Below are 12041 nucleotides of genomic sequence, written 5' to 3'. Positions count from 1 at the left end.
CTGCAAGTGTATTGTTTTAAGGAATGTGGTTCACTTTACTGGCCTATTTCCTATGATGCCCGAGAACCCTGTGCCATTAGCCAAGATGTATGCCTGTTCAATTGTGCACTTTCAAAAATACATGTTTAAATTCGCTAACTGTGGTTATGTGTTTCTATGCCCAGTGTACTTCTGCAAAATATGCATAAGGCAGTCTGATTCTTATCCTAAGTTAATCCACTCTGTTCTAATAGTCTTTATTAGTATTTTAAATCTCAGTATTTTGACGTCCTCTAACAGATATTAAAGTAGAAGTCAGGAAAATCTCAGCTGGGGGTCACATAGGATATTGGAAGTTGCAAGTGGTCTGGTTCATTGGTTCTTTGCCAGTGACTGGTCATGGAAGGTATTGAATTTAGTGGCATTAATTATGAAATTAAAATCAAAAGGATGATAATGAAAGCGAAGTGGTTTGAGGGATGATTGAAAATTAAATACAGTAGGTGTGCAGCATCAAATGTACAATGGTTGAATGAGTGTTGCTGGATAAAAAATGTGGAGAATAAAATAATATACAAAGTAGGATTTTAAAGGTATTGTAATGTTGCATGTTATTTGTTGTCACAGTCATAATGCCACAATGTTTAATCTTCACGCATGTAAACTGCATGACTTGAGCAGTGTAAATGAACAGAACTATGAGGGTGGTGGAATTGGAGGTGGTGAAAGATTTCAAAAAGAAATTAGGAACTGGAGGGAGGGAAATACTGCAGGCAGGAATAGACCCAGGGAAAGGGATAGATTAGATTGCTTTGCAGAGAACTAGAATTAATTTGATGGGCTTAATGACTCTTAACTGCAGCTGTCCCCTTGTGTAACCATTATATTTGATGAATGGTGGATGTGCCGATACTTTGCTTTAACTGTTGAAATGTCAGAATATTAACCCTCTTCTTTACATTTTTGTCTTAGATCTGCAAAGTAGCTTGTGTATCTGCTCTGAATCTTCAGGAACATATCAGGGGGTATCAACACAGAAAGGTAAGATTGGCTGCAATGATCCAACTCTACATGCTCAATAATGTGTTGGTGACTCATTGTAAATCTAATTTTAAATTGTAGATTGAGCAAAAAGAAACAAATAGGTTAGTTGTGCTGCACATGAGGCCACAGATTAAATTGCAATCTGTAATTCATTACTTCTCATCCCTTTCAAACTTTGAAGTATATGTTCATGTCATGATGTTAGGGTCAGATTTAATATTGGATTTTGATATTGAAAATTTCTCTGGATTAATAATTGTAACATGACAAAAGCTAATGGAATATTCTAAGATAGCAACTTAGTGGGTGACGAACAGTCCTACGGTAACAGTTCTATATTGAATATTATAAAATAATAAATGCACATTCAACATGTAGTTCTGCAGTGCGCATCAGTGAAAGGAAACTAAATAATTGGACTCCAAATATATGTACCCTGTGATTTTGCATTCCTAAGAATTTGATGCCTTGTTGGCCTAAATCATTAATGAATGCCCAAACCATATTGGCCATGAAGTTGTGGGCATTTGTGGAAATCCAAAGCTGGAAGTTATTTGCATAAATGTATGTTTAAAATGTTAACCAGCCAGGAGTTGTAGATGAACTGACAGATTTAGGGAACCAAATACAGAAGCAAGGTTAGGTACAAAAAAATTAGAAAACCGTTGGAACATAGAGGGGTTGAAATTATGTTAGTTATAAGAAACTAAAAAAAAATATTTTTTTGGGACATGAACAGGGATATTGTCCTGAATGGTTGGTTTAGAGCTGCTAGTGTTGTTGCAGCTGCACTTATTCAGGCAAGTGGATAATATTCCATCGAACTTTTGACTTGTTCCTTGTAGATGGTGGACAGGCTTTGGGAATCAGGAGGTGAGTTATTTGCTGCAGAATTTCCAGCCTGACCTGCTCTTGAAGCCACAGTATTTATATCCCTGTCCATCTGGTCAATGGTAACCCCCAAGGTGTCGATAGTGGGTGATTCACTGATGGTAATGCTGGTGAATGTCTAGATCCAATCTGAAGCACCACACCTCAGGAAGGGTATATTTTCCTTAGAGGGGACGCAACACAGATTCATGAGAATGATGCAGGTGTGAACGTGGTTAAATTATGAGGTTGCATAGCCTATGTATTTGTTTCCTTTGAATATGGAAGATTAAGAGACATCTAATTGACGCGTTCAAGGTGATTAAAGGAGTTGATCGGGAGAGAAACTATTTGCCCGGGTGGAGTGTCCAGATCCAGAGAGCACAACTTTATAAAATTAAAGCTTTACTCTTTAGAAATGATGCTGAAAGCATGTCACAGAAAAGCTCATGGAATACTTTAATTCTAACAGCTGTTGAGACTAGACTGATGTAAAATATCAACAGACTCTGTTAGGACAGTTTATAAAGGGTTACAAAATTAAAATGGGTAGGTAGATTTGGGATACAGATTAACTATAACCTAATTAAGCAGTGGAACAGGATCGAAGGGCTAAATTGCCTACTATTCCAAGAATTATAGTGAAACAAGCTGGAGTAATTGCTGGTATTGAACAAGACAAGTAAGAATAAACTTCCTTTGTTACATGACGATGTCCATGATTATGATCCGTGCACAATGCTGGGAAATGTATGAAACCAAATTGAACTGCTGCTCACAGTCTATATTACAAGTGTGAAGGAGGGGGGGCAGAAAATTGGAAGATGTGAGAGAGTTTATTTGGCAATTAATTTGAGACGAGCAGTTCTGGGCAGATATGGAGTGAATGATTAAATCAACAGTGTGGAATGGACATTCTTGAGGGCATCAATTGAAATCATATGAACTTTTAAGCAGGTTGATGGATGTGGTGGTGAAGGACGATAGGAAGTTTGGAGTAAGAAGGTTGTGGGGGGAGAGAGAAAAATAAATGAAGATATGAGAGGTGGTCTTGCAACATCTTCCTTCTGCAAACTTGTCTAGCCCCAAATCTTGGTTAGCGACTTAAGGTCTTCTAACTGGGGCTGATCGTGCATTTATTTCTCATCTGTTCCTACCACCTCTACCTGCATTTAAGTGAATTATGATGCATGTTATTCAGTTTTTCTTTGAAAAGAGAGGAAACTTACGATTATTTTGTTTTTCTTGCCCTGGATCATTCTTTGCACGTGACATGACAGGTTGAACAAATCTTAAAAGAAACATTGGGTGAGTATATTTCAGTTCTTGGAGCATTAGATGTAATCAGTGTAGTTGTATTGTCAGTAAGAGAAAGTTAATCAGCATGTAGTCTCTGATTCAGCATGTTAGTCTTGATGGCATTCAGGAAATGACTAGATAAACATATCATTAAGCATCAGTAGCAGAATACTGTATTTAACAGTGCGTTTTAAAGCTTGTGCTATTAGGCCCCTGCCCTTTATAAAGCATACTCTGAGATTTAGGTAATAATGTCAAATTAAGTGTTTCCTTTTTGCTGCACTATCAATTGTAGATAAACTATTTAACTTAATGTAAACTTGTAGCAAGTTATGGCTTTGGTGTATTTTTGAAATGCACATTGGCTGTTACAATTTGACATGGGCTTTTATTATGACAGGTAATAAAGCCGGCACCCCTACACCTACAACACCTGCAATGAATAGTGGTTGTGATACAAGAACCTTTGACGATTACCTTTTGTCTTGGAATGCCAATGAACCTTTAATTGGTATGTATTTTACCCACTAGTTGTGAAATAAATTATAATTAAAAGTAATTGTGCACGGTGGCACAGTGGTTAGTATTGCTGCCTCACAGTGCCAGGGACCCGGGTTCAATTCCGGCCTCGGGTCGCTGTCTGTGTGGAGTTTGCATGTTCTCCCCGTGTCTGCGTGGGTTTCCTCTGGGTGCTCCGGTTTCCTCCCACATTCCAAAGATGTGCGGGTTAGGTTGATTGGCCATGCTAAATTGACCCTAGTGTTAGGGGATTAGCAGGGTAAATATGTGGGGTTACGGGATAAGGGTCTGGGTGGGATTGTGGTCGGTGCAGACCTTGATGGGCTGAATGGACTCCTTCTGTACTGTAGGGATTCTATTCTATGATAATTAAAAACAGCTAAACACATGAAGAATTTTCCCTCCATTGCGCAGTGACTTCATTTCAACAGGAGCTCACTGATTGTGAAGCACTTTCGTTTTTGTTTCATCCTTTGGAACCTAGTCCATTGCCCAGTAAATAGTCAATACCTTCAATTGAGGGTGACCGGAAAAACACTGCATAAAACAAAGAGAGCTTATCCCAGTTTCGCCCAATCACATACATTGGTTTAGATTTCTATTCATTTTTTGTTTCCGTTTAGAAACATAGAACAGTACAGCACAGAACAGGCCCTTCGGCCCACGATGTTGTGCTGAGCTTTATCTGAAACCAAGATCAAGCTATCCCACTCCCTATCATCCTGGTGTGCTCCATGTGCCTATCCAATAACCGCTTAAATGTTCCTAAAGTGTCTGACTCCACTATCACTGCAGGCAGTCCATTCCACACCCCAACCACTCTCTGAGTAAAGAACCTACCTCGGACATCCTTCCTATATCTCCCACCATGAACCCTATAGTTATGCCCCCTTGTAATAGCTCCATCCACCCGAGGAAATAGTCTTTGAATGTTCACTCTATCTCCTTCATAATTTTATAAACCTCTATTAAGTCTCCCCTCAACCTCCTCCGCTCCAGAGAGAACAGCCCTAGCTCCCTCAACCTTTCCTCATAAGACCTACCCTCCAAACCAGGCAGCATCCTGGTAAATCTCCTCTGCACTCTTTCCAGCGCTTCCACATCCTTCTTATAGTGAGGTGACCAGAACTGCACACAATATTCCAAATGTGGTCTCACCAAGGTCCTGTACAGTTGCAGCATAACCCCACGGCTGTTAAACTCCAACCCCCTGTTAATAAAAGCTAACACACTATAGGCCTTCTTCACAGCTCTATCCACTTGAGTGACAACCTTCAGAGATCTGTGGATATGGACCCCAAGATCTCTCTGTTCCTCCACAGTCTTCAGAACCCTGCCTTTGACCCTGTAATCCACATTTAAATTTGTCCTACCAAAATGAATCACCTCACATTTATCAGGGTTAAACTCCATCTGCCATTTTTCAGCCCAGCTTTGCATCCTATCTATGTCTCTTTGCAGTCTACAAATGTTCCTGTTTTTAATGAAAAGGATCTTGAATACGGATGTTACATTTGCCAATCTTCTAACATCTTGCCGTATCTAGAGAGGATTGTAAGATTAGGGTAAACCTTGCAGTGATCTCCAACCCACTTCCCTGAATATCCTGCGATGAAGCCATAACAACCCAGTGACTTAGCCACTCTTCAGCATGTCCTATTTTTCAAGAGCACCCTGTCTATGAATTTTTAATCCATCCATTACCTCTACCATCCTCCTCAATGTTTTGACAGCATCTTCTTTCTTAGTAAACATTGATGCAAGCTTCTGATTTAAGTATTCTGGCCTTGCCCTGAGCCCTTCTAAGCATTAATAATATTTGGTCCTGTTAAGACCCACTCCATCTCTAACAGGCCATTATTGCTTCTTCTTCTCTTGTTGCCAGCCTAATTTTCCTCTTCACCACCCTGTTCAACTTGCTGTATTTAACTTGGCTTGTGCTTGCAAAATACACATTTTTATTTTATCGTAAACCTTATTTCCCTTGTCATCAAAGGAGCCCTGGTTTTGGTTCTCTTATCTTTCCCTCTCGGAATTTATCTAACCTGGCTCAAAGACGTCTTTTCCTTCAATGTCACTCGTTGTTCTGGTACAGTTTTTCTGGTACAGCTTTGGTTCCATTTTAAACAAAAATTGCTGGAACCACTCAGCAAGTTGGGTAGCATCTGTGGAGGGAAACCAATTGCTTCAGGTTGACGACTCTGGCTAGATGCCCACTCATTCCAAATGAGAAGTTCTACTTTAGATTTTTTCTAGCTCTTTGCTGCTACTAATCTAAACCATATGAAACAAAAATCATTCTTGCTGAACTGTCCCTACACAGTCACTTATTCCATTGTGCTTACCAAGTTAAACTGAGAAAATACTTGTCCAGGAAGGTATCCTGAATACATTTCAGAATTTTATTCCCCTCCTTTAACTTTATTCTAACATTATCCCAGTTAAACTCCATGATAGTTGTTGCATGAATGTGAATTTGCTCCTCTGTCTCCCACTCTTTGAACTCCTGTAGAACACCTGTCAATGTGATCATACCATAATTGCTTCTCAATTTGAGCCAGATAGCTTCTACTTTTGCCCCATCAAGTAATTTTTCCCAGGATTGTAATGTCTTATGTTCAGCACTGCCTTCCCAGTTACTTTTTTTTCCTTCCCTATCTTTTCTGAGCACTTTGTATCCATAAATATTAAGCACACGGTTCTCACTTTTTATGCCATGATTCCATTAATGTATCATTGCATCATAATCCCTTTTGGTAGAGTGTAGAGTCTTTAATGACACCATTGTTTTCCTGGTGTGTTCAAGCTAACATGAAATGTTTGCAACCTCCATAGCCATTGCATAGTGGCTTACTACATGTGCATTATATCATGAATTGTGTATCATGGACCTATGCTGGGTTTATTTCTTCCCTGTTCATCTCCTTCAGGCCACATGGCTTCTACATTCCTATTGATGAAATAGGTTGTCTTGCTTCTAAATTTGCATTTGCAGAAGAATGACATGGGTAGAAGATATAATTGTTGAATACAGAGGAAGAATTGATGGGTAACTTTTTTGCTTTGGTGTTTTATGAAGATTCTCATCTTGTTCAGCTCGATTTTTAAAAAAATTCGTTCATGGGATATGCGTATCGCTGGCTAGGTCAACAGTTGCTGCCCATCCTTAACTGCCCTTGAACTGTGTAGTTTTCCACAGTCTTTTTGGAGGGCTGTTCAGAATTCCGATTGATTAAAATGAGGTGTATCATGGTTAACCCTAAATCTGAAGTTGCATTGTATGTGAATGTTTTGCAACAGTTTGCGCAGTGATGAATGAGTAATGTGGTGATGTCTTTTGATGAAAACTGTTTGTATCAGTGAATGCCTTATGAAATTATATTTTGTCTACCCAGGGCTCAATTATGTAATTGAATACCAGCGGGACGGGGGAAGAGACCCAATGTATGAATGCACATTGTGTGACTTCACAGGTTACTTGCGCATATTTGTTTCGCACCTTGGTGGTATCAAACACAGAATGAATTACATGGTGAGTATGTGCACAAAGTGAAATGGCATGCGTAAAGTGAAGTAGTTGGTATGTGCTTGGAAGTTGGAGGAAAGATTGACTTGTTGTGCTACAAGCCAAAATACAAATGAAATAGAAAAAGAGAGTCTAGGAAAAATTTAACCAAGGATGGCTAAGTGACCTTAGAATAAACAGTTATAGAGCAGGAATGTAAAAAGATGGTTAAAAATAAAGTGAAGGTTTGTGGACAGGACATGGGGGTGTGATTGCAAGTGAAGCAGGTATGCCACTGATATTGCTGCAAGAGTGTCTCAAAACCAGATATACTCGAGGTGCGAATGTGTTATTGGATCTTTTGCATTTAATGGGCATTTAGCTCCATCCTTAATATACTACTATATTTCTATAATTTAATGTGAGTTTGAACAGCAACATTTTCACCGAGGAAAGTGATGTTTACCATCACCAGTCTGGATAAATTGTTGTCCTTAAAACAGTTTTTAAAAAGTGAATTATTTTAAAATTTCAATTCGAGCAATAAATTGGATGCTGAAAATTGGATGTAAAACAGAAAACGCGAGAAATACCCAACAGTTCTGCAGAGAGAAAAAAAATAATGTTTCAGCTAGATTACTTTCATCAGAACTGCAATAATGAAGGGCTGTTGACCTGAAACATTTTTGTTGCTTACTCTGCAGCTGCAACCTAACTTGCTGGGTATTTCCTGAATACTTTTTAAAGACATTTAAATTGTATGTTGAGGGTAATTTTATCAATATTATATTAATCACTTCAACCGTCATTTTTTAGTCAAGAGAATATCCTGAGATGATGAAGTGGGATGCAAATAAACTAAAGCAAGAGGACTTGTGCCTTATTGTTAAAGAAAGAGCTGCTATTATTGAGAAATTGGAAGGAAGGAGGAGAATAAAGGTAATTTACCACAGGACATTTCAATGGCAGAGGCATATAATGGTATTTTATGGCTTTTGTTTAGTTTGGTGCATGTCATTCATGCTTATATCTTGTCTTGATTATGAAATAAAGTTTACTCAAAAGACAAAACGCAGGAGTATCTTGCCTTCAGTTGATGTATGAATTCTGAGTAAACTTTTCTATTCACCCTTAAACACTCCTGAATGCTGCTGTCTTTTGTTGCACTTCTGAATGCTGCTGATTTTGATTGCATCATATGAACATACAAAATATGATTTGGGAGCATGAGTAGGTCATTCGGCCCCTCGTGCTTGCTGTACCATTTGATAACATCATGGCTGATCTGATTGTGGACTCAACTCTCTTTTCCTGTCTACTCCCTGTACTTTTTGATTCCCTTGTCATGAAGAATCTGTCTAACTGTGCCTAAAGTATTCGATGGTCCTGTTATCACTGCTCTCTGGTGAAGAGAATTCCATAGACTCACGACCCTCCTGAGAGACAAAAATTGTCCTAATTTCTGTCTGAAATATAAGACCCCTCACTTTTAATGTGTTCCTCTAGTCCTGGTCTCTCCCACAGAGGCGAACATGCTTTCAGCACTTACCCTGTCAAGTCCCCTCGGGATCTTGTTTGTTTGAGTAAGATGATCTCATTCCTGTAAACTCTAGTGACAAAACTTGTCCAACCTTTCCTCATAAAACAATCCCTTACAAGGAAATAGTTGAGCGAGCCTTCTCTGCACTGCTTCTTATGCAATTATATCCTTTTGAAATAAGGAGACCAAAACTATACACAGTCATACTGCAGATGTGGTCCCACCAGCACCCTGTACAGCTGTAGTAATAAATTTGCCTACTTTTATATTCCATTCCCCTTGCAATAAAATTGCAATGTTCCACTTACCTTCCTGGAAGACTAACTTTTCCTGATTCATGTACCAGGACACCCAAAACCCTCTGTGCCGCAGAGTTCTGCAGTTGCTCCATTGAAATAATGTACTGCTTTTCTGTTCCTCCTGCTGAAATGGGAGAGTTCATGTTTTCCTACATTGTACTCCATTTATCAAATTTTGACACACTGGTTTAACCTATCTGTATCCCTTTGCACACTCCTTGTGGCCTTCCTCTTCATGACTTGTTTCATATCTGCCTTTTGTGTCATCAGCAAATTTAGCAACCATATATTTGGTCCTGTTATCCAAGTCAATGATAGATATTGTAACTAGTTGAGACCCCAGCACTGATTCTTGTGACAATTCACTTGTCACATCTTGCCAAACTGAAATGACCCAATTGTCTATGGTCTGTTTCCTGTTAGCCAACCGGTCCTTTAGCCATGCTAACATGTTACCCCCTGCACCATGCGCTCTTATTTTTTGTAGTAACCTTAATGTGGCACTTTTGTCAAATGCCTTTTGGAAATTCAAGTACACCCCATCTATGGGTTCCCCTTTATCTACATTGTTTGTTGCTTCCTCAAAGAACTCTTAATAAATTAATCAAACCATATCCCTTTCACAAAACCATATTGACTCTACCTGATTGCATTAATATTTTCTAAGTGCCCTGCTGTAACTTTTAATAGATTTTAGCATTTTCCCTTTGACAGATGTTAGACTAATTTGCCTGTGCTTTCCTGTTTTCTCTCTCCCTCCTGTATTTGGTGGGATTTTTCTAGAATCTAGGGAATTTTGGAAAATTACAGCTAATGCATCAACTATTTCAGTAGCCAACTTCTTTTAAAACCCTAGGATGAACCCTAGGAACTTGTCAGCTTTTAGTTCAGCTCTCCCTCACCCCACCTTTCACTTCTTGATTTACTGTTATTTCTATTGATTTTGGTCTTGAACATGCTCTGAGTTTTCACTGACCTCTCGGGTGGGAAATTCCAATACTTTGAGTTATCCTGAGACTATGTCCCTTGATTCTAAACTCAATAGCCAAGGAAAATATCCTATCTATATCTACCTTGTCATGCCTTGTAGGGGTTTTATGAGATTCCATGTGATCATCTCTCATTCTTCAAAACTCTATAGCAGTGATGGGCAACCGAGGCTAGTGAATGGACCGCACCGTTGGCCTTCCTTTATCTCAGTGAGCCACAAGGATGAAATCAGGCTTGCTCTCTAACCATGACCCCATGAATGACAATACGTTTAATACTTGCTGGATATTTAATAACTCAAATGTTTAGTCATTTATATATTAATGGAACTATCATCAACTTCAAATGGTAAAAACAAAATAAATATTTACATGAAATAAAAGAAATTACTGCGGATGCTGATATTTGGAACAAAAACAAAATGCTGGGAAATCTCAGCAGGTTTGACAATGTCTGTGGAGAGGGAACAGAACTAACTTTTTAAGTCTGGATGACCCTTTGTCATATTTACACTTTTGTCAAATGTATACTTAGAGTGCAGAGGCAGCGCATGGCTCTTTCAGTCAAAGTTGTGTGCAATCAGCATGCACCTCACTTCACTTGCCCTTGCTTTATATGCAAATCAATTCAGTCCTACAGTGGGACGTGGCAACCCTGCATGTGGGCAATGGCCAACAAAATGTCTTGTGGGCCACATTCAGAACCTAGATGGGCTACATGTGGTCCCTGGGCTGCAGGTTGCCCCCTACTGCTCTAGGAAATACACGCCCAGTTTCCTCAATCTCTCCTAGACAGCGCCACCATCCCAGGAACTAGTCTGGTGAAGCTCATTTGCATTCCCTCTCCAGCAAGTATATCCTTCCTGGATAAGGAGACCAAAACTGCACACAATATACCAGGTATGATCTCACCATGGCTTTATACTATTGAAGCATACCTTTACCCCTGTACTTGAATCCCCTTGTGATGAAGGCCAATATACCATTTGCCTTTTAATTATGTTTGAACATACGAATTAGGAGCAGGAGTAGGCTTGCCCTTCAAGGCTGCTGCAGCGTTACCCCCACTTCATGTTCCTACCTACTTCTGATGATCTTTCACCTTCTTGTTATTCAAGAATCTACCAAGCTCTGTATTAAATATTCAAAAACTCTGCTTCCACTGCTTGGGGCAACATGGTGGCATCGTGGTTAGCACTGCTGCCTCACAGCGCCAGGGACCTGGTAACCTAATTGCAGTGTTAATGTAAGCCTACTTGTAACGAATAAATAAACTTTACTTTAACTTCTGAGAAAGAGAGTTCCAAAGAGTCATGACACTCAAAAGAAAAAAAATCTAATTTCTGTCTTAAATGAGTTACTCATTTTTAAACTGTGACCCTTAGTTCTAGATTTTCCCAGAAGAGGAAACATCATTTGCACATTCACCATGTCAAGATCCCTCAGGATCTTAATGTTATGTATGCACCTATCGGCTTATGGTGCCTAAAGAATCATGAGATAGGCTTGGTAACTTGAACATTGGGAGTTCTCTGGGAGCAAGCACCAAGTGGCATGCTCTTGATGTCTGTCATAATTTCAACTTTGTTTTTAAAGTCTTTGAAGAAGGTGTCGTCAGCAATCATCATAGCCTCCTTGATAACTTCACCATCGGTGAACAGTTTCTTATGTTTTGCCAGCAGGTGACTAAAGCGAAGCGTTGTCTTTAGCCACAAGTTTAGAAAAGTGACTGAGCTTGCAATGTTCCCTTTAACTCTCCAACTTACTTTGTCTGGTTGGCACTATTTAAAGAGAAATGTTCTTGAAATTTTGCATGCATTGTCTTGTGAGGTCGTTCCAAATTACCTCTTTTACACAAGAAGCTGGAGTTCTGTGTGTTTTTTTTTGGCACATTTCAGCAGTCCGAGCTGATTTGCTCGTCATCACGAGAAGCCTGAGTCTGCACGTTTTCGGCAGTAGTTTGGCAGCCAATGACTCTTTGAGACTCCAGGTTCCAC

The 12041-nt window shown here is 39.4% G+C and overlaps 1 protein-coding gene across 1 annotated transcript in view; it reads left to right on the top strand.

Moving 5' to 3' along the window:
• LOC144509030 (uncharacterized) overlaps positions 1-12041 on the top strand; it is a 70928-nt gene that overhangs the window by 19598 nt on the left and 39289 nt on the right. Inside the window, exons 3-7 of the mRNA XM_078237292.1 lie at positions 952-1020; positions 3174-3201; positions 3593-3703; positions 7107-7243; positions 8033-8155. Of these exons, the coding sequence (XP_078093418.1) occupies positions 952-1020; positions 3174-3201; positions 3593-3703; positions 7107-7243; positions 8033-8155 (468 nt within the window). The remainder of the gene's footprint in view (positions 1-951; positions 1021-3173; positions 3202-3592; positions 3704-7106; positions 7244-8032; positions 8156-12041) is intronic.

The sequence above is a fragment of the Mustelus asterias genome, chromosome 2 (assembly GCF_964213995.1).
Source record: "Mustelus asterias chromosome 2, sMusAst1.hap1.1, whole genome shotgun sequence".
NCBI lineage: Eukaryota > Metazoa > Chordata > Chondrichthyes > Carcharhiniformes > Triakidae > Mustelus > Mustelus asterias.
The sequence above is the reverse complement of the archived record's forward strand: the minus strand, read 5'-3'. Positions and strand labels throughout refer to the sequence as shown.